Below are 23,584 nucleotides of genomic sequence, written 5' to 3'. Positions count from 1 at the left end.
TACTACTTACAGTGTAGTCAAGTATGACAATCAGATATTTTTGATGAAGCAACCTAATTATATACATTTATTCCTTTTAAAAAAAATTATCTGCCTTAAACTAGTGGTTTTCAACCTTTTTTCGTTTGCAGACCCCTAAAATTTCAAATGGAGGTGCAAACCTCTTTGGCAATTCAACCTGTGGTGTGCGGTCGGACCCCTAACATAGGAGTCTTAGAAAACTGACTGAACAGAATTCAACTATAAATGTTGCATGTGCTTGGCATGGCTTTTGATGTAGCGTGGAAAAGGGTGCTGAACTGTGGGCTTCTATGGTGATGACGACAATTCTGTGTTTTGACCTGTAAGTGGGGGTATTCACATATTTTTTTGATCAGAAAAAGAGTGCCTCATTTGGGATCTGAAACTTTATTCTCATAGTCACCTTTCACAGACTCTTTAGACATAGTCTGTGAACCCCCCAGGTTGAAAACCACTGCCTTAGACAATACAAACTTTAAAGAGAGATCCAATTAAATATAGAGTCTGACTTGCATGTTGCTCATTCTTTAGCGATTTAAGACAATAAAATGAAGGAAGTAAAATGGATGTTTTGTACTCGTTTAATTCCTTAATAGTTAGTAAAGTTTCAGGTTTCATAGGTTCTCTACTATAACAAGTTTCACATAAAATTCTCATCTATGCTGAAGAAAGTTTAGGGCCTCACTGATATCCTGTTACATCAGTTTTGTGTTGAACAACTTCTTTTTTCATTGTTAACACTGAAGCAATTTTGTTTGGAAGGGTCCTAAGAACTGCCATACTGGGTCAGACCAATGGTCTATCTATCCCAGTATCTTGTCTTGTACAGTGGTCATTACTAGTGCTTCAGGGGGATCATACAGAACAGGGCAGTTGGAAAGCTTCATTTTCTCCCCTTTCCCTCCCAGCTTCTGGCAGTCAGAGCTTTAGGGCCACATTCCTGAGCATCTTGTCTAATAGCCATTGATTGGATATATCCTCTCTGAGCTTATCTAATTCTTTTTGAACATAGTTGTACTTTTGCTCTCGCATCATCCTATGGCAATGAGTTCTACAAGTTAACTGTGTGTTGTTAAGAAGTACTTATGTTAGTTTTAAACCTGTTGCCTATTAATTTCATTGGGTGACGCCCTAGTTCTTGTGTTAGGTGAAGGGGTGAATAACAATTCCCTATTCACTTTCTCCATACCATGATGGAGGATTATAAAATCACGAATATCTGCCCTCCTCCCCTTTAGCCTCCTTTCTAAGATGGAAGAGAATCTTGAAAACATGCTGCCATTCTATAAAATTGCTGGTACACTTAGTTCTTTGGTAGTCTGAAGTCTAGTTTATGCCATCCCAAAGAACATAGTAGAAATAGAGGTCCTGGGAATGGCAATGAAAATGACTAGAGGTGCAGAAAGTCTTTTGAATGGCATTAAAAAGACTAGTACTAACTAAACAGGGGACATGAGGCATAACACACGATAAAAGAAAACTCATCTATGGAATGCTGTCTTTATGTTGGTTGGCAAAGAGTGTAGTAGGAATGAAGGATTAGACATCATGATTGATACTGGTAGTTAATCTTATTAGGATAAAACTTATGGCCTGACAGATCTTTTGATGTACTTAAAATAGCTTAATTGCTTGGGGTTAAGATTTCACCTAGCATATTTTATCAACATACATTCATAGGGATTTTTACAGCTTTTGAAGTATCTGATAGTCCACTGTTGGAGATAAAATAGTGGCCTAGGAGGGCACTCTCTTATGTTCTAAGTAGCGATCTAACTTTTAGTTGTATAAAACTGACTATATAACCCCTCAAAAATTAGATGCTAATTTCAAATTGGAGTTACCTGTATTGGACCAAAACGCTTTCAGGCATCTGGAAATGGTTAACTGGACTTGGCTTGATCTTAAATTTGATCTGTTAGGCTCGAGTGGTCATTAAGATCTTAAACTTAATATCTCAATTGTACATTCAGAAGTATTAATTGGAATGCAATTCTTTAGCTACTTTATGTAGTGTACTATTAGACACTTGTAGTGTTACTGATGTGTAACAGTGATTCACAGTGTGCATCTGAAAGTTTTGTGGCTTCATAGACTTTTTTGAAGTGGTGATATAGCACAAATGTAGATTGAGGAAATGCTTTTGTGTGTTAACTTATTAAAACTGAATTTTAAAAACCTTAAGGAATATTTTGATCATTCAAGAAATATTTGACTTAGGCTTTGTTTCTGAAATATCTATTCTTGATGAATGCTCCACACAATTAAAGTTGTAACTCCTTCTAGTTTTTAAATCTTTCTTTGGTCTAGTCTAAATTTAATTGTTTTGGTGGCATGGTTATATCGTTAGAAGTGTTGGGGGGGGGGGGAGTTGCACCCCAAATTGACATCACTATGTTGGCAAAAACCTGAGGCCTGATCTACGCTTAAATTAGATCAACCTAGCGAAGTTGCTCAGAGCTGTGAAATTTCATGTCCTGAGTGCCGTAGTTAGGTCGACTTAACCCCAATATAGATGCATCTAGGTCGATAGAGAATTCTTTATATTGTCCCTATATATTATAATGGGAGAAAAAGCAGGAGCCAAACTTAAGTTTATTCTGATCTTGTTAGTTCAAAACACGTGTTAAGATTTTTCTGATACTGAATAGTCTTGCTCTTGGGACTCATTCTGCTTCCTTTCCAGCATATAAAACCTGGAAGATGCAGTCAGAAAATCTGCAGCATCAGGGTGTGTCCTCACTGTAAAAGCAAAAACTGCACTGACATTGAACTCTTTATGTACTTGGAGTATTAACATTCATCTGAAACTGAAGTAATCTTTATTTCTAAATATGATTTTCAGGAATATAGCAAGAAGTATCACTGCACATCCAGTAACTGGCGGTGTAAGCTTGAAAGAACTTGAGCCTTTTATGTGGAAGGAAAAAGCTGGATGCTGAAGTTACAGCCCTAAATCAGTGGGTTGTTTGGCTCCCACAATTGCTCTTCTACCCAGTACAGCAGCAAGAAATACTGTCCTTGCAAAACTACTGTCTTGCACTGCTTTCATACAGTCTCTAGAGGGGGAACTAAAGATCCCGTGGCTTGTTCTGAGAACAATAGTCTGGGATGGAAGGGGATGAAAACTATTGTCCTGACCATCATTTCCTCTCCAGTTCCCATCCCTCGCCCCCCAATAGTATCAAAGGCGTGCTGAGCTACTGAGGAGCATCTCATGATGGAAACTTACCTTGCTATTACATTACCAGAATAACTTTTTGTGGAAAAACTCCTTTGGGCTATCTAGGCTTAGTTTAGGCCTAATAGAATTTAACATGATGTTTTAGATCAGTGGCTCTCAAACTCTTTTACTGGTAACCCCTTTCACATAGCAAGCCTTTGAGTGCGACCCCCACCCCCTATAAATTAAAAACACTTTTTTTTATATATTTAATACAATTATAAATGCTGGAGGCAAAGTGGGTTTTGGGGTGGAGGTTGACAGCTCACGACCCCCTGTTTTAGATGATTTGCTTAGCTGCTTGGGGTACATGGAGTGGAAATAGCCTAATTCAAGAGACCTGAGAGAGGTAGAAAAGTGTTGTCTGGTTGGACAGAGGGGAAAGGGGAGCTTCCTCTGAATAAAACTGGGGAAGGGGGAAGTCATATCTTGCCTGGCACACATTAAGACCTTTAAATTATTCTTTCTCTCTCTTCTCTTCTCCCCCCCCCCCCCAAAAAAAAAAAAAGTTCCTGCTGGAGTCTCTTCCTCCTGTCCTTCCTGCTGTGCTCTAAACTATTGTCCACACCATTTTGTTTGGATTAGTTTCCTTTTTAGGCGAGTAAGAAGAAATGTTTAGTGTGTGTGTATACACAATCAAAATGCCATTGAACTGTCAGCACTTCTATAGTATTCCCCATTGATTTTACTTGACTGATTCTTTTAATATATAAACACACTTGTCCTGTCTTGTGAGGTGAAGTTGCACTAAATTGTAATATGACTTAAGTGGGCTAGAGATCCAAATCCCTTGTAAAGGGGAGCACCTCTATGTAACTGGTGGTTATCTGACATGCGGGGGGTAGAAAAAGAGCGTGAGTACAGAAGATGTTGAACTAATGAGAATACTTGACACTAAATAGCACTTAACATGTGGGTGAGCAGCACTATCCTCATTTTAAACTGGTGGCTGGGGTGGGTAGCAAATAAGATGCATGAGAAGTGCCACCAAGGGAATTAGTGAAGGGACAAGGCTGCCAAGGAAACATCTGAGCAGGACTAGAACTCAGACCTAGCTGTACTTTGAAGTAGTAAAAGGAGTCTTCAGTGAGGCAGAAGAGTCCTACATAAATGTTAAACTCACAAGAACTATAGTTCCAGTTTTTAAGCAGGTATCTGAAATAAATTAAGTTTGGATCCAAAAATTGCATATATTAAAGGTAAATAATGGAAATAACTTGGTTTGTCAGGCTAGACAGAACTAAATATTCCTTACTCCTATGTATTTAGACTTCCCAGAATAATTCACCTTATCTTACTTAAACTTTACTATAAATGGTATACCAAAGTGAAAATTTTTAATTAACAGGTTGATATGATATAAAATCAGTTCATATAAGAAACTTAATCATGTAAAAGTAGTCAAATTATTGAGGCTTGTTCACTGCTGTCTGGCTGACAAAGCAACAGTTATTGACCAGTTTCCTGAACATCTGACTTGTGGCTTAAGTCTCTCAATGTCTGCGTGTAGGAAGTCTAGACTTCTTACTCAACAGAGCATGGGGCCTGAAGTAGCCTTTTCTATAAACTAAGTTAGCTGACTTAAAATATGCAAATCTGTAGTGTTATCTTTGGAAAACATTCTGTGGTATACTGCAATTTGTTATTTGTGATGGCAAAATGATGTTTATGGCTTTGGTTCAAATCTTAAAGTGCACTTTTTTTAGAAAAGCTTTTGGGACTTTCTTTGATTCCAAAAGAGGTGTTCTAAATTGTAACTAGCATTGTATTGTCAAATTGAGACTTCTCTACAAATGTGTGGAAGTTGGAATGTCCTATTTTCTGTCAAACCATCTGCACTAAAGAATCTGATTATATTATAGCATGGGGTCGGCTAGCTTTCAGAAGTGATGTGCCGAGTCTTCTTTATTCACTCTAAATTAAGGTTTCGCGTACCAGTAATACATGTTAATGTTTTTAGAAGGTCTCTTTCTATAAGTTTATAATATATGACTAAACTATTGTTGTATGAAAAGTAAATAAGGTTTTTAAAATGTTTAAGAAGCTTCATTTAAAATTAAATTAAAATGCAGAGTCCCCCCGGACCGGTGGCCAGGACCTGGGCAGTGTGAGTGCCACTGAAAATCAGCTCGCGTGCCGCGTTCGGCACACATGCCATAGGTTGCCTACCCCTCTTATAGTGTATTATATTCTTATACGCTCCCACTGGTGCCAGAAGCTGCTTGAGCCTTCTCTATGGAGCAGCTAGACTAGTACTTGCACTGGTGAGAATTTGTTCATGGAAGGTCCCTAATGCAGACAATGCTTCATAATACATGACATGGAAGGGCCTGTTACTGAATGTCTTGTGTTCCGAGTACTTGCATATCTCAATCCGTTGGCTGCATGGAAATGCAGTAGAAATCTGAGATTGGAATAAAAGGGTAGCTCAAGAAAAAACATGCACTCATTTTATACTCTTCAGGGAGAAGGGATATATCTAAATCGGTGGTTTTAAATGGTTAATTTGTATTGCTGATCTATTTTATTTCTTTTCTTTTTATAGTGCCACAATGGCAACTGCACCTTACAACTACTCTTACATCTTTAAATACATCATTATTGGTAAGTATGAACTTGAAAAATGTTTTTACTTTAAAAGCAGATGTTGGAATAAATATGTCTGTATATACATTCTAAAGTGTATCTGAACTCTGGGTGAGTTCCTACTGAAAGGATAACTTTCTGTTAAGTGTGCATCTAGAGCAATGTTCTTCATTATGTACACTTCACCTTGCATCTCCTATCGTTTCTTCTTTTTCTCCAACCCCCCGAAACTTCATCTATGGAATATTGTGTGTTAAAGTTAGAGTTGTAAATATGCGCTATTTACTGAAATCCACCTACCTTTGCTTTCTGAGCACTGCTTACCAGGCATGTCTCAGCAGAAAGCACTACACTCAAGACACACTCTTCCAAGGGAAGACATGTTTATGAGCAGGGAGTGAGTGCAAGTTCAGTATTCATTCCCTTAGTAGGGTGGGGCTATATTCTGGTGTAATCTTACAATACTGAAATGTTTGTCAATCCCGAAGAGTGACTGTAGCCCCCATTTTTGGCTATTCTTGGTCTCCAGTATACACTTCCACAGTGTAAAGGGCTTGAAGGTAGCCAGATTCTTTGCTTTTTTTCCCCTCCCACTATGTGTAGGTGGCTGAGGGGTAGAATGGACTTAAATCACCAATTTTAATCATGAATTAAATCAGTGTTTCTTCCTTGCTGATTTAAATTGATTTTAATCTTGTTTTGCATCTCTACCGTCAGTTTCCCTAAAGAGGTTGATTCTCAATGGTTGGCATAATTTGGTGGTACTCTTGCTGACCAGGAGGATAAACTATCATTGCTTAATAAGTATACAGATGTAGTATAAAACAGTTCTCAGATGCTTAGTTTTTCATGTTTTAGAAACTTGCATGATACATTTTTATTTGGTAGATTAATTTACTAGTGTTGCTGCATTTGGTGAAAATTGGAATTAAATTAAATAAGACATTTTAAAACTGTTTTTATTAAATTACCTTATGCTGGATACTGGAACTTTTTTCTTGTTCAAACACATTTTTACATTTTAAAGCTGACTTTTATTAAACAAAAATAGTGAATTTAATGTTTCTGGTAACTATGTCCTTCAAGATTTTATAACTAGTATATCTCATCCTCACACCTCATTTTCATTCATAGATGGGGAGAGAAAAAACAAGCTTTCCTGCTTTTTCAACTCCAATTGGTTTCTCAACTTAAAACTGAACTAGTTGAATAGACAGAAATGCAGAAAACATCCTCTCTGCACCTGCAGAAGAGGCTAATGCTGTCAAAAGTTGGTTTAGCACTTCAACAAACTCTGGTTCCAGATTCTTGGCCAGTGACCTCTACCAGTTCAGTAGACTGACTTTCTTTAAAGCTTTGGCGGCAATTGTGTACTGCTTTAAGATTGTTTTTATTTACATGACATTAATAGATCATAGTAAGCTTAGGACTTAATATAGGTTGTCATAATTTTAAATTTTTAAATACCTTTAAAAATAAAGGGGGGGAATATTTAATTTAAATTTAAAATGGGCCTTCTTAAATCCCATTTATTTATTTTTGAATGTCATCCTGCATGGATGTGGAAAGATGCTTGAAATCAGCTCCACAACTGCTCTAACTTGTATTGCCAACCATGAATCTACGGACAGCCCAGAATTTGGGAGGCACAAAGGTGTATCTCCTCTCCTAGATGAAAACTTCAGAATTTGGGCCGTTGTCTTTAATTCTAATGTAGCATGTGCTTGTCTTTATTAGGAAATTCGTGTTCATCTCAGCCTGGGAGAAAGCTTTTGTGCACTCTGTATTTAGAGTTCCAATTAAACAAAACAAAAAACTAAACTAAAAACTAGTTTGCAGTCAGTCTGACTAAAACAACTGAAGTGAATTTATGTACCTGCAGTGGGAGACTTCCTGTTCACACTTACAAAAAAGTTTTATAGGTAGTATTGTAACAAATACATATGAGGTACTTCATACTGCTAGATTTCACTGAGTGGCCTAGTTCCAGGATTGCGCAGGCAAACATGCAAATGTATGGTTAAATCAGAGGAATGATTTCTATAACCCGCTCTAAAATATGCTGCTGCTCTTAAATGTCCCTGTCTTAAAACTGCAACCTTGTATTTAATAAAAAAAGCTGTGAACATACAAATTACCATGGGTACAAATGCGTGCAGTGCAACTTAGGGGGAAGAGAGGCTACAGTGGCTTTAAGCCTCCTTCATTCTCTCAAATTCTGGTGACCCGGTGCAGTCCTTGGTGCAATTTGGGCAGCTCTGGAGGGTCAGTTCACCCTAATTATACTCCTTATGCCAAAGCCTACAACATTCTGTGTAAGGCTGGTATGGCAATGACTATGCCGGGGAAATCCTCCCTTGGCTAAGTGGCTCTTCTGATACTTTTATGCAGCTGCAGCAGCAGAAAGAGCCATGATTAGGGTGTGGGGGGAGGAAGGGAATCTTCATGTTTGTCAGTTGAACTTGGAACCTACAGCACCAAAACCAAATTTTGTTTCTTTTCATTTATAAAAAACTTAACTGACAGATTAAGCTGCATAGTCACTGGGTCCAGCTGCTTGAGGACACATGATTGCAGGCACTAGGCCTGTACATTCCTGGGGTGTCTTTTGACTGCATAGTGTCAAAATTAAGGTGGTTGTAATAAACTTATCTTGACCACAAGAGATGTGTGGAGTATTGTGGGTTATCTATATTGTTGCATTTAAAATAAGCAAACTAGGGAAATATCTAAATGAAATGACCATGAAGCAGGTGCACAACTGGTTGAAAGACTATATACAGAATAGTTACCAATGATTTGCTGTCAAACTGGATGGACGTATCCAGGGGGTCCTGCAAGGGTGTCTGTGATCCAGTACTATTCAATTTCATTAACAACTTGGATGATGGAGAGTAGGCTTATAAAAGTTGCAGATACCACCACACTGTGAGGGGTTGCAAGCATCTTGGAGGACAGAATTAGAATTCAGAATGATCTTGATAAATTGGAGAATTTGGTCTGAACTGGAGATAAAATTCAGTAATGACAATTGCAAAGCACTACACTTAGGAATAAAAAAGTCAAATACACAAAAACAACCAGTTTTCCCTGTTGTAGGCAGCAGTACTGTATAAGAGGATCTGGGAGTTACAGTGGAACATAAATATGAATCAGCAACATGATGTAGTTGTGAAAAAGGCAAATCTCATGCTGGAGTGTATTAATAAGAGTGTCGTGAGACATGGAATGTAATTGTTCTGCTTTACTCTGCATTGTGAGGTCTCAGGTTGCATACTTGTGTCCAGTTTTGGGGCATCACACTTTTATGAAAAGTGAACAAATTGGAGACAGTCTAGAAGAGAGCAATGAAAATAAGAGGCTTGAAAAATATGACCTTCAAAGAAAAGAAAGAATTGGGCATGTTTAGTCTAGAAGAGAGATGGCTGAGGAGGGACTGAAGTATTCAAATAACTTTAAGTTGCTAGAGGACAGTTATCTGTTGTTCTACCCTTGGTAGACATGGGGAACAAGAGGTAATCCTCTCAATTTGCAGCAAGGGAGATTTAGGTTGGATATTAGAGAACTTTCTGTGAGGATAGGTAAATGCTGGAACAGGTTAACAAGGGGGGTCCGCGCTGTCAGCCTCCACCTAAACCATGCTTCACTCCAGCATTTATAATACCATTAAATATAAAAAAAAGTGTTGTGTATGTTTGGTTTAATTCATGGGGGTGGGGTGCGGTGTTGTCTCTTTCTTGCTGTGTGAAAGGGGTCACCAGTACAAAAGTTTGAGAACCACTGGATTAGATGATCTCCTCATGCTTCTTCCTGCCCTGTTTGTCTTTTTATGATTATCCCAGTAGAATTGGGCTCACTGTGTTGCTTATACAACTCTAAAGGGTTTTATGTGGATGAATCTGGGGGCAGTTTTGCCTTAAACATGTGCAGATCAAGGTTGCTATGAGATCCTTGATTGTTCTCTTTAAAACAATTTACCATTTAGTTCTGTATTACCTGAAGCACACTGCCATGGTTGTGCTGAGTCCTAATACAGGACTAACATGACCGTGTAGCAGCTGCCTCACACTTGCTCAGCTACTGGGAGATGCCTACCTTCTGTTGTTAAAGGTTTATGCTCTAATGTCTGTCAGTATGGAATTTAAAATTTCTGTTGCCCTTCTGAAAGTTGCAAATAACCTTGGTATCTCTCCCACTCAGTGCCTAATGGGTCAGCTTTCTGTATGACCTTGAAAACCTCAAATAGTGATATTGCTGTAACCTGACTCCTTTCGTTTATTCCTTGGACACCTCTACTACCCTATGCTTGTGAACAAAGCTACAGGGAAAAATACCGTTACCAGGTGCACCGTGAAACATCATCTTGTGCATATAGGCATAGCAAAGCATGGTCCAGCAAGGCATTTGCGTGTTCAATGTAAACCTTGTCAGATGTTTTTAAATTGAAGCCATTGTTACCAGTACAGTAACTGTGTTTTCTGTAACAGGGGACATGGGTGTAGGAAAGTCCTGCTTACTTCACCAATTCACAGAAAAGAAATGTGAGTATCTTCATTCAGAGCCTCTGTTTTCACTGATGGTATGCTTCCTCCCTCTTTCCTGCTTCCCTAGTTCTGAAAGCTATTTTCCAGCATGCATGAATTCCTTCTGGTGCTTCACCCATTGCAAATATGTAGACTAATCATAGTCAGAATGATGAAGATAGAAGCAAATAGTTATTTAGCATAGTCTGCTGCCTGTCAGGTCATTTGTCTGTCTACATGTCTGGAGAGTGACTTCTGTGAAATAAAGGCTATAGCATTCCCAAAGCATACATCTGAAACAGGCATGGTGCTGGGAAAGATCCTGCCACATGACGACTTCTGAAAGTGTGCAACTGAACTTCAATCACAAACCCCACTTTAAAAATATTCCTACACTTTTTTGCATTGGTATTTAGTGAGAGTAGAGCCTCTGTTGGAATGCAAAAGCTCACTTTGAGGGGAGTTAGTACTTTTGACATTCAAAGTGGGATATAATGCCTACAAATCAAAGGCAGCCTCTTACAGGTTTAAGTAATGTTGGAGTTAATTTTATAGCTTGATTGTCACGAGTCACAGCTTTTGCATCTGCATGATACATGCTCCTTAAGGGGTGTGTGTGTGTGTGTGTGTGTGTGTGTGTATGTATGTGTATGTGTGTGTGTATATATATATATATATATATAATATATATAATCACTTGTTTTATAACTGCAATGTCCTTTTTTTCTTCTATGTTAGAGATGTGGTACATAAGCATTGACTCAAGTGTTGCTTCCCAGTTCTGAAGCTTTGTTAGTTTATTCTTTCCATGCAGTTTACTTATAATGGATAATGTAGCTTAGTTTCCATGTCCTTGGGCTTGCAAAGTAGTTACACAGCTTTAAAGTGTGCTTGTGTGGTGAGAACTAGGGTTCTGAAAGTGGATTTACCTTTGATTAACCTATTCACACTGGAAATAACAAACAATCTTTTGCATGTGGCCTGACTTTTGAAGAGAAGACCATCAGATGTTATCTGAGAGAATGCTTTAAGTATTTGTAATTCCTCAAAAGTTCTATAAACTTGAAGCAATAGAACTTAAATTTGAGCACAAAGATGGGGCATAAACTGATCTCTAATGGGGATTAGGAAGATTTCCCCCCCCCCTTGACAGATTATCCTAGAACTGTCTTCTAAACCTTCCTCAAACATCAGTTACAGGCAAGTCTTCAAAATGTGTTACTAAACTGAATGGATCTCAGGAGTGATCATGCTGGATCACACTAATGGTCATGTGCAGCATTTTTAACCGTCTGTTGGAAATTTATAAACTTCATTGAATTCTTTCAAGTCATGACTAGTGTCTCTAAACCTTCAAGTTAAAGTTGTTTTCCCCAAGGGTTGGTTCTGCAGCAATCTAAACTGACTCAGTTACTCAACTTGTAATGCCAATCACATCAATGATGCATACTTTTGCAACTTCCATTAGGAATTTTCTGATTTATCAATTGACCATTGAAAGATGGCATTACTAAAATCTTCCTCGGGAAGAGGGTGAAGAATTCTAGTAGAAAGATGTGAACCTCTGATTTATCTTTCTGTGACAGTTATGGCTGACTGTCCCCACACAATTGGGGTCGAATTTGGTACAAGAATAATTGAAGTTAGTGGCCAAAAAATTAAACTGCAGATCTGGGACACAGCAGGACAAGAGCGATTTAGGGCTGTAACACGAAGCTACTACAGAGGAGCAGCAGGAGCTCTCATGGTCTATGATATTACTAGGTAAGAGATTGTCTGTCTGTCTTTTTTTTTTTTTGTGTCAACTGTAGTTATAGCTAAAATAGAACATGTGGTATGACTACCAATTTATTTCCAAGCCTATTTGCGACACTGCTTTACAATGTCACTACATTGTACATGACTATTTTCTCTGGGTCTCAGTCCTTCTGGCTTTCTAAACTAGTCAGGTGTCTGCATAGTGGATTTTTTTTCACCCTTTCTTATGCAGCCTTCCCTTTATTTCCCTCCATTCTACAAACCCCTGTTTAAAAAGTAAAGCACTGGTAGTTTACTTTCAAATTGACTTTGGTTAATAAATGTGAAACTTCAGAATCTCAAAGTCTTGCATAAACAAGCTTCTCCTTGGAAACTTCCATTCTTGACTCTCCCCCTTCAGACGTTGTGGTGTTACTGCAGTCTGCCAATTTATTTAAATTATCTTATCTAAAAGGTGGTTCTGTATATCTGACTTCAGGGTATGGAACTTAGGCCCCCTCCCTCCCCCCATATCTTCATGATGGGGATATGGGACTATTCCCAGACTCAAGTTGACTTCCCTGGGGATAGTATACAGTGGAATTCTGGGATATGGCATTCTGTTACATAGATCTATTAAAAAGCTTCAGGCCTGTCTTGAACTCTCCCATTTATCTGTAGTCTTTCAAACAGAGGTGGCCTACCTTTCCCGGAATGGGAGGAATACAATAAATAGTGAGTAGCTAGCTGCTTGTACACACTCAAACTCAATGTGGTCATTTTTTATAGGAAAGACTTGGTATTTTGAAGATGTAGTAACTTCCCTGTCACTGAAATTGTTTGTCAGAGTAAAACTAAATATCTTCAGGGTCTTAACTAATAGTCATAAATTACATTCCCAACTACAACTACCTTTCTTTTTGGTGTATAATCTGTAATTGACTTGTATATTGTTGGTATACCTACATGCATCTTATCAGCATGTTAGATTCAGTGTATGGAAACGCAACTGAATAGTCAGTCAGGTTGCAGATGAATGTCCTGTACTCTATACTTCACTAGGTGGTGGTGTTTTTGAGGCACCTATTTAATACCTTGCTACACGTCTCTTATTTGTATGTACTACAACTAAGAGAACTAAAACGTTAGGTTTTTTCCCTCATTATCCATGAAGAAATGGATGGTGGGTTTTATAACCATGAATAAAATTATACAATGCATGGGGAAGCTGTATTTGAAACTAAGTTGCATTGCCCTGTAGAAATGATTAGAGGATAGCCTCTAAAAGGAGCTATGGGAATGCAAGATGTTTTCTTACTGTCGTCATTCTTTATGAAATAGTTTATAGCAGGGGTCCCCAATGCAGTGCCCGTGAGCACCAGGGCATCTAAGTGCGCCTGCGTACTGACCAATTTTCGGCGGCGCCGCCTCTGGATGACGCTGCTTCTCAGCGGCATTTGGGTGGATGCTTGTCCGCCGCCACGGTCCTCCATGACTCGTCTGGCACCCGTCAGATTAAAAAAGGTTGGGGACCACTGGTTTATAGGCTATTCACAGGGTAAGAAGAACTTTTGAGTTCTTTCCAAAATACAAAAGCATAGCAAAGCATACAGAAATCTGTTTATTCCCTGCAGGGATGCAGGCATACACCAATTAGGTTCCCTTGAAGGAGGTCATTGTCATTTCATGGCTTTGATTCCACTTGCAATCCAGGTTCCCCACAGACGAGGACATACCAACTCAAAGAGGCACCAGACCCTGCTAGAAAAGATGCAAAACTTGCAGATATATCTCTACTGCCACAATGAGTGTGGAGGTGTTAACGAGCCACTTCACCTTGAATGGCCCCTTGGAATATGTGCTAATTGTTTAGCATAAGTAATCTGTTGTACCTTGGGTTTAGTAGTGCTGCTGGGAGTACTTTTCCCAGACTTGAAGAAGAGCTCTGTGTGGCTTTAAAGCTTGTCTCTCTCATAGAAGTTGGTCCAATAAAAGATATATTCCCTCACCCACCTTGTCAATTCAAATTCCCTTCATTTGAGCAAGCTCAGCTATTGATCTGCTGAAGACTATACAATCAGATAACAGTAAATATTTTAATTATTGGTTTTTAAAGGAATGGTTAATACAGAATGATCAATGAGACTTGATGGCTTTTAGGGGAAAAAAAGCAACCTGAAGGTATTGCCTTTTTTCTAAGCTGAGGCCTGGTCCCCACTAAGCCCCCACTTCGGACTAAGGTACGCAAATTCAGCTACGTTAATAACGTAGCTGAATTCGAAGTACCTTAGTCCGAACTTACCGCGGGTCCAGATGCGGCAGGGAGGCTCCCCCGTCGATGCCGCGTACTCTCGCCGAGCTGGAGTACCGGCGTCGACGGCGAGCACTTCCAAGATCGATTTATCGCATCTAAACCAGACACGATAAATCGATCCCAGAACATCGATTGCCTGCCGCCGGACCCTCCGGTAAGTGTAGATGTACCCTGAGAACGTTCTCTAAGCACAGTATAAATCGTCATACGTTTGGGGCACAGTTGAAGGCACATCCTTGTCCTTAAGTGTGTGGTTTAGTGTTCAGTTTTTCTGCCACCTTTATACTTATCACTTCAACTCTGGGACAAATCTATTTTAAACACTAACATTCTGAAAAGTATCAGAGGGGTAGCCGTGTTAGTCTGAATCTGTAAAAAGCAACAGAGGGTCGGGTGCCACAGGACCCTCTGTTGCTTTATTCTGAAAAGTGGTACTATTGGGAGTAACTCCATACTACAGTTAAATTCTCCTCACTTGGCTCTTCACAGAAGAAGCACATATAACCATTTAAGCAGCTGGTTGACAGATGCAAGGAACCTCACCAATCCAAATACTGTAAGTTGTTCTGCTTTTTATGTTTTTAAAAAACTTCTTGTCCCAAAGCAAGAAATCCAAGGTTGAAACTGAAATGTATTTCCTTGATACGTGGAAATATTCTTTTAAATAAGCTTACAATGTGCTGTCCTTGATATATGGCATGCTATGAGTTTATTCCAGGTTTTTCTACTCCTAGCTTTAGACCTTAATATTGAACATACATTTGACTGTCTTCTGACCCTTTTCTCACCCCAACTTGTTGCTTTTAAACTGAAAGTTTAACTTGTCCTTTACTTAGTAAAAACTTATTTTGTTCTTTTCAAAATTTGAACATGGGCTTAAATCTTATCCAAAGAAACTACCCAATGTCTTTCTCCCAGGGTCTTCTTTGCCCCTCTTGGAGGCCAAAAGACTTTTCCAGCTCCTGTAGTGTGGTTCTAATCTTACGTCTCTCGCTAATTAAAATGCTTTGTAAGGGCTGGTCAACACTAAGGGGGGTGATCTATCTAAGTTGCACAACTTCAGCTACGTGAATAACTTAGCGGAAGTCGACATACTTAGATCTACTTAACACTGTGTCTTCACTGCGGTGTGTCGACGGGGGACGCTCTCCTGTCAATTCCCCTTGTGCTTCTCATTGAGGTGGAGTACCAAAGTCGATGCTAGAGCGATCTATACTAGACACGATAAATCAACCCCCACTGGATCGATCGCTGCCCGTCGATCCGGTTAGTAGTGTAGACAAGACCTAAGACTTCATATTTGTCTGACTCTGAGATTAAAGCTGTGTTCTTTCAGTTAGTGCATTTCTGATTGCAGAACAATCCCTTTCCTACTCTTGTGTTGCCTCTGCAGTGTGTGTGTGTGGGTGGTGTGGTTTTTTTTTTTTTTTTTTAAATGAGCATTCAAGTCAAATCAGCTGATGACTCTGAATACACAGGAGGTAGATATGAGATAGGACTGCTTTGATATAGTCACGTTTTAGAATAAAACTGTATTTTTCACAAGCGCTCAGGCCATTGGAATCCTATAGTGGAGAAGGGTTGAATGTGGCATCTGGAGTTCCTATCATTCCTGTCTTCATGGTGGAGATCTTGCTAGAGAAACAAGATACTATCCCTAGTCTGCCCTACTTGCTAGAGTAAGGGACTGTGCATGGGTGACCTGTCATTTAAACTTCTGGGCAGCGTCTTCAGTTTTACTGAATCTTGTCTATCAAATGAATGGGTCTGCCTGTTTTTAGGGGGAGGGAACGCTCATAGTTTAGGGACGGACAGCGATAGCAATGCTGTGTGAAAGCTTGCAGAGGTCCTGGACATCTGCAGACCCTCTGATCTGGGAGAGTTTGTATTAACTTCCTCTTCCCAGATGGGGGGGGGGGGGGGAGGTGCACTTCCTGCTTCTTAGCTGGCTATCTTAGGGCTTGTCTACACTGGCACTTTATAGTGCTTCAACTTTCTTGCTCAGGGGTGTGAAAAAACGCCCCCTCCCCCAGCAATACAAGTTTCAGCACTGCAAAGTGCCAGTGTAGACAGTGCACCAGCACTGGGAGCTATTCCCCTCATGGAGGTGGATGGGTTGTTTTTTTAAGAGCGCTGGGAGAGCTCTCTCCCAATGCTATTCTGCGACTACACAAGCCATGTTAAAGCACTGCCAGTGAAGATGTGCCCAGAGATATTTATCATGGGCGGGGTTCGTGTGAGAGAGCTGCCATTATTCTAATTTCATGCCTTTGTTTAATAGTAACTTGATTTGGGGTGGGGGTAAAAAGGCAGTTGAACTATTTTCCAGGCTAACATTTTTCTGTTCTGAACCAGGTGATAATCCTCATAGGAAATAAAGCAGATCTGGAAGCACAGAGAGATGTTACATATGAAGAAGCCAAACAATTTGCAGAAGAAAATGGTGTGTGTGTTTGCTTTTCTTTTGTGCTGTTATGTTTCAGTGAGGTTAGAGGTTTTAAAGTGAACCTTCTGAATTAGTAACTGGAAGCTGTTTAAAGCACGCTTTTCAAAGTAACTTAGTTGTATATAAAAACTTTGCCTCAAATAGTCTAACTCAGCCTACCTTAGAACTAGGAATGCAATTTGCATATTGATGTCCTATTTAAAACAAACCTTAAATACTTTCAAAAGTATTATTTAGCATGGAATTTCAGTGGGCCCTCACCTGTTTATCTCAGGATTCAAACTTCAGTGACTACGATATGGTTCTCTTGAAGTATTTCATGTATCCTAACCATTTCAATTTTATTTCTAAATAGGGTTGTTGTTCCTTGAAGCAAGTGCAAAAACGTAAGTGATAATAGGCCTATCTCTTTAAACAAAAAGACCACACTTCCCATAGAGACAGTCTTAAGTTTAGTATACGTTTTCATAGAGGGACTTAGTCTGTGGGTGAAAGTGAACTTGCTTTCTCAGGTTAGATTGTAGTAAAAATATCATCAGGAGATTGGAGGGGGAATAGAGCATGCCTAGCATTTTTGCTTCATCTTAACCTTAACTTGCAGCAACCATCTTGTTACTGCACTTTTGGGCCATCTTCCAAGCAAATAGTTGCTGAATTGTGATGGGCTGACATTTATTTAAAAAAAAACAAAACAAAAAAAAAAAAAACTTCCAATTGGAAACTGAAACTACTAAACTAATTTCACTTAAGACCTCATGCAACACTTCCTCCAGCACTGATAAAATGGAGCACTTTCTTATGTGTGCTTTAAGCTGCAAGCTGACTGTAAAATTAAATTATGCTGGTCTAATACACTGTGTAGCTTCCTCATTTTAATGACACTGCTGGTTCTGTGGTGGTCGGAGTTCAGACTTGAAGTGTGAAACTTCTCCTGTCGAGAGTGTTCAGGGCACTTGCACCTGTACAAGGCTATGCAGCTGCAGGACAGGTGCTATTGCTGGATTGGGGTGTTGCAATTCCAGAAGCTGCTGTCGGGAGTTTCCTTTTGACCTCCCCAAAAGAGGAGGGTGACAAATTGTTCCCCTTAACCACCGAGGACAGGACAAGAAGCAATGGGCTTAAGTTGTAACAAGGGCGATTTAGTTAGATGTTAAGAAAAACTTCCTAACTGTCAGGGTAGTTAAGTTCTGGAACAAATTACCTAGGGAGGTTGTGGAATCTCCCTTATTGAAGGCTTTTAAGAACAGGTTAGTCACCTGTCAGCAATGGTCTAGATCAGATGTGGGCAAACTACAGCCTGTGGGCCACATCCGGCCCGTGGGACCGTCCTGCCTGGCCCCTGAACTCCCGCCTGGGGAGCCTAGTCCTCCGCTATCCTCCCTACCCTGTAGCTATGCTGCCGCGTGGGCAGCGCTCTGGCCCGCCGCTCCCACTGGGCAGCGTGTCACAGCTGCGAGCTCCTGCTGCTGGTAAGGGGGCGGGGAGGGTAAGGGAGCGGAGGGTACTGGGGGGCAGTCAGGGAGGAGGGGGCGGTTGGATGGGGCAGAGGTTCTGGGGGGAGGGCGGTCAGGGGATGGGGAACAGGGAGGGTTGGGAGTGGGAGTCCCATCGGGGGCAGTGATGTGGAACCCCGATGTGGCCCTTGGGTCAAAAAGTTTGCCCACACCTGGTCTAGATAATACTTAATCTTGTCTCAGTGCAGGGGACTGAACTAGATAACACAGCAAGGTCCAGTTCTACATTTATGTGATTTCTGTGATTTATTTTTATAGGAATTATGAGATCCACTTGACCTTTATATTTGTGTTCTCTCAGTGCGGCAAGTCTAGCAACAGTCTAGACCTACTGTAGCCTACCGTAGCACCTTTCAGCACTGCAAGTGTAGTCTGTCTTTTTAATTTAGACGCTTCACTAATAGCATGTCACTGTACAGATTATAAGGGCTTTATGCTAGACTGCGTACACACTGGTAAAACTCCTCTAGCAGTTGCTAATGGAGCTAGTTGGAAAACTTACTCGTTCATTGCAACTTGCTGTTTTGTCAGAATTGTAACGTTTTGTGGATATTGTCTGTTTTTCCAGAATTCATCTGGAAATCCTGCCTGCTGGGGAGAACGGCTTCAGGCTTACAGCATGGCAACCTGGGCTACCAGGGTCCCCCACGGCAGTGTAGGTGATCAGGCACGCTGCTCCAGTGCCAGGTCTGCTGGTAGAACTGGGCAGAGAACAAATAATTCTGTTTTGCTGAGAATTTTGAAACTTCATTCTAATTCAAAAGAAAGAAACCGAATTCTGAAATCTCAAAATCCTCCAAACCAGAACTACAGTTCTTTGCCCATCTGTAGCTGCTAGTACTGAGACCAACTGTGATATCCTCTCACAAAGATGAGTGCTATGCAACATGATAGCTGTAAAGGTGCTATGGTAGATAATGCAAACCCAAAAAGCAAGTAAACCCTAACTTAGAAAGATTTACAGAAACTAATAGAACAGTTGATGCAAGTTACCACCACAGATCTTCATTATTGTGACTTTTTTTTTATTATAACCATCAAAACGATTATATGAAAATGCTTGAGGGGGGGAGCCCATCTCTGTTGTTGTTGTGTAGCCTATTTTAAAACTGATGTATTTTGAAGTCCAACAGTACTAATGGCTAATCTACTTCAAGGGTGAACTGACAGATTCGATTCTTCCCCCTAAAGCTGGAGATAGCATCTAAAAACTGTCCCCGTTGCCTGGTAATCTGTAAAAGACTTCATTCGGCAGTTTACTTTTTCAGAATCTTCTGAGGGGATAGCTGCTTCAGGTGGGGAACATTGGACTGTACCCAGCTTTGTCTTTTTTTTAGATGTTCTTACAGAACATATAATCAATGCACAATTGCTACTATTAGACAATCTCAGCTAGTGACTGAAAGAGGTGGATGGTAGTCCAAGCACGTTCATGACTTCTCATTCAGTCTAGAATGTAATGTAGTGCACAACTTGAATTAATTTTGCTGCTTCTTTTGAAGAGGAGAGAATGTTGAAGATGCATTCCTGGAGGCTGCCAAGAAAATATATCAGAATATCCAAGATGGAAGCCTGGATCTGAATGCTGCAGAGTCAGGTGTACAACACAAACCTTCAGCTCCACAGGGGGGTCGACTAACCAGTGAACCCCAGCCCCAGAGAGAAGGCTGTGGCTGCTAGTGACCTCTATTCCATGGCTCCATTTTTGACCTTTCACCTCTGTTGGAAGCAGTACTTTTGACTGCTTCATTGTCTTCTGTACATCTTACTGGGTTTAATTAAACTCTGAGACAACAGTTTAACACAATACTAAACTGCTAAACAACTTTAGATGTAATCAGGTTATCAAAGGCAAGTAGAGTAATAAAACCTCTCCTGCATGGTAAATCTAGAAGGTTTTTTTTTTTTTTTTTTTTTTTTTTCCCTCCCCCGCCCTTCCAGTTGTCCTTGTGATAGTGTCACCAATACATGATTTAAACTGAGCACTGATGCTGGACTCATGATTTTACACTTTTGCAGGGCCTTTTCTTGTACGGTTTAATTTTATGGTTCTTCAGCCTTCCTTCCCCATCTGTAACTGTTCTAAATCTGGCCATAGTAACTGATGTTTATTTGCTGTGAAATGACTTGACGGTAGAAAAGGGGCTCTATAACAATGTGCTTTTGTTGGAGGAATTCCCTGTGGCGGGTGTGTATGTTGGTGGGATAGATTGTTGCAGGAGTATACAACTTACTTCTGTCTTAGCCTAGCACAGGGAAAACAGTCCACTCTTTCTTCTTGTGCTCAGTAGCTTTACATCATTTTTTGCCATTTTATCCTTTACATTTGTTAACAGAACGTAAATATGTATAAAATTTGAAGGAACTGAGCTAACAGTTAAATACATTCTGTGTATATGATTTTAATGAAGAAAATAAATTGATTACTGGCATTAGAACAGTATATAAGAAAATATCAGTTTGTACAGTATGATCTATATGTGACCACATTGCCCCGTTTAGTACAAAAATAGATGTAACTGCAGTTCACTAACATAGGCTTAACTCCTTGGTGTCAACAGTGGGCATTGTGCTGGGGAACTTGACTCCCAATGCAACAATATTAACACTAGTGGAATATCTGTCTTTGTTCCATCTTTGCACTGTGGTATATCTATGCCTCTTTATTAACCCTGTTTTTGTGCAATCAACAGTGTGCTAACCTGCTTTTCTCTTTTTGTAAGCATTTTGCATTAGGCTTAATTTCCTGCCTTGCATTGTATAGAATGGCTGGTTCTATTACACATTTTATGCTTTTATACCTTTTTTGGAGTGGTCTGGACAGTCAGAACTCTCTAGGGATTTTTAACTACTTTTGCATTTTTATTTACACTACAGTGAAACTTTTTTAAACAATTAGGGTCCCCTCATTCTAAAAGCATTTAGAATACTGCCTTCATGAAATTACACATTGAAAGTACTCTTTCTAAAATCGGAGAGTCCAAATAGTATTCAGGCATATGCAGACTTTGTTAAAGTACATGTGATATTTTCTATTTGGTTAGACCAGTGTATTTAAATCTCTACACACAGTACCATGCTTCACATGAAATCTGATTTTCATTTCTGAAACTTCAGATTTGATTTAGAGGTGGCAAGGGGAAAATAAGTGGCTAAGAAAGATAGAACATGCTTTTGTTGTACCTACCATTCATTCAATATTTAGTCAAACTGCAGTGTTTAAAATACAAAGTAGTCTTAAAATCCCTCTCTACAGACACTAAGAGAAACTATCCAATGTTCAGACTTGTAAGCAAACAGTGGTACCAGAGTATTGTACAGTCAATGTTAAATAAAAGCCAAAACTGAAATGTGCAGACAATAGGATTTGGGTGACTTGTGCACTGTCCCTTGTTTTTGTCTGATTAGTCTTTTTTTAAACCTAAGATTATTAAAGTAGATTGGTATAATGTTAAAAATTTATGGCTGATGCATTTTGCTAAAACAAAGTTGCACCGCATAGGGGTTGCCCAGGGACCATGACCTGCTGATGAAACAAAATTTGGGTGAAGTAAACAGCATTCTAATGACTACAGCTTGTTGAGGTGCAATGCCCTTATTCCCAAAGTAAGTTACAGTAGGTCTCGTTGTTTCTGTGACAGAAAGGACTTGTTTGGACTGCTGTACTCTTCATTTGGTGTAACAATGCTATTAATCTAAATATTTGTAAATAAAGTACCTGTATCTAGATAAATTATAGTGGGTTGCCTTATTTGAAACTTTCATGAGTTGGTTCAGTCATCCCATGGACTTTTAGAATCTGAAATTAAAATACTCTGCCTGTCTGTCTTGCTGGTTCTGACCAGGCTTGGTTTACGCAAGTGATGCTTCACTCCATTTCTTGCTTCTCACTCTTCTTATCTCAGTAGCCAGACAGAAACTGACTTCACACATGGATCTCATCTCAGAGAATTTTACTTGTTCAGAATTACCCGAACTTGAATTTCTTAGTACCTGTAACTGCTAGCGAAGAAGGGCCCTCTGCTTTTAGCTGTTGTGCAGTGGTGGAGTATGCCACAGGTGAGGGCTGGGCGCTAGCTAATTTTCAACTGCTTGGAAGTGCAAGAACCTCTTGAAGCCTTCATCAAGCAAGTGGTTTGTTCCCTTTAAGTTAAACATGAAGGCAGACAATTTTCCAACCTCTAAGTAGATCCAAATACTTGGAGTAGAGAGCACTCACCTGTGTAATAAGTCATTGAAGTGACAATGTGCTTGACGGTGAAATGAATTTGGTCAGTAACACTTAACTTTTTTTTTTTAAGTTGCTATACAATCAGCATTTAACTAGTTCATTGAGTGGGATTTTATGTTAACTACACATGCTATCTAGCTGCACTATAAAGTTTGAAAGCAGGTCTTGAACACCTAGTGGATTTAGTCATGTTGGTGGCTTGCTCTGTAAACTGTTTTAGGAGCATGACCTAGAACTAGTTCCTATAAAAGCAATTGTGTTGGTGGAAAGATTTCTATATAATATGTTTGCTTTTTAAAGCAGTACTTGCTGCTTCTACTTTCCTTATTGCTTAGGCCTTGGCTACACTTACCCGCTAGTTCGACAGCTGGAAATCGAACTTCTGGGTTCGACTTATCGCGTCTAGTCTGGACGCGATAAGTCGAACCCGGAAGTGCTCGCCGTCGACTGCGGTACTCCAGCTCGCCGAGAGGAGTACCGCGGAGTCGACGGGGGAGCCTGCCTGCCGCGTGTGGACCAAGGTAAGTTCGAACTAATTCGAACTAAGGTACTTCGAACTTCAGCTACGTTATTCACGTAGCTGAAGTTGCGTACCTTAGTTCGAATTAGGGGGGTAGTGTAGACCTGGCCTTAGTTAGAACAAGATATGTCTTATCCATGTGTGCACTCCTCCAGTTATTACTGGTATCTCCCACAACTCTTAAAGCTCTGGTAAGAGTACTAGTGTCCCTCTACCTTCAAAAACATCATTGTATGGCCAAACAACCAGAATTTTGCTGCTATGTATGTACTTGTAATCCATTTCCAAAACACACAGTATTGTATCTGATGTAAGCTGGGTTCTTTAAACTACTTAGTGTTAAGGTTGCAGAAAGGGCCTTTGAGTTAATGACAATTCATTAGCTAGTAAACTGGAAATGGAAGGGTTGACCCACAAGCCTTTAATTTCACAAAAGCAGTATATTAGTCTTCTAAGCAGAGTTCAAATG

At 39.8% G+C, this 23,584-nt stretch overlaps 1 protein-coding gene across 1 annotated transcript in view; it reads left to right on the top strand.

The window, feature by feature from the left end:
* The window catches only part of RAB14 (RAB14, member RAS oncogene family), a 31,404-nt gene extending 9,304 nt beyond the window's left edge, over positions 1 to 22,100 (top strand). The window contains exons 2-8 of the mRNA XM_034793666.1: positions 5,790 to 5,848; positions 10,318 to 10,371; positions 11,940 to 12,117; positions 14,894 to 14,960; positions 16,760 to 16,847; positions 17,206 to 17,236; positions 19,867 to 22,100. Coding sequence (XP_034649557.1) covers positions 5,797 to 5,848; positions 10,318 to 10,371; positions 11,940 to 12,117; positions 14,894 to 14,960; positions 16,760 to 16,847; positions 17,206 to 17,236; positions 19,867 to 20,044 — 648 coding nt within the window. The 5' untranslated portion in view covers positions 5,790 to 5,796 and the 3' untranslated portion in view covers positions 20,045 to 22,100. The remainder of the gene's footprint in view (positions 1 to 5,789; positions 5,849 to 10,317; positions 10,372 to 11,939; positions 12,118 to 14,893; positions 14,961 to 16,759; positions 16,848 to 17,205; positions 17,237 to 19,866) is intronic.
* The last annotated feature ends 1,484 nt before the right edge of the window (positions 22,101 to 23,584 follow it).

The sequence above is a fragment of the Trachemys scripta genome, chromosome 17 (genome assembly GCF_013100865.1).
Source record: "Trachemys scripta elegans isolate TJP31775 chromosome 17, CAS_Tse_1.0, whole genome shotgun sequence".
NCBI lineage: Eukaryota > Metazoa > Chordata > Testudines > Emydidae > Trachemys > Trachemys scripta.
This window is presented reverse-complemented; position numbering and strand designations above follow the sequence as displayed.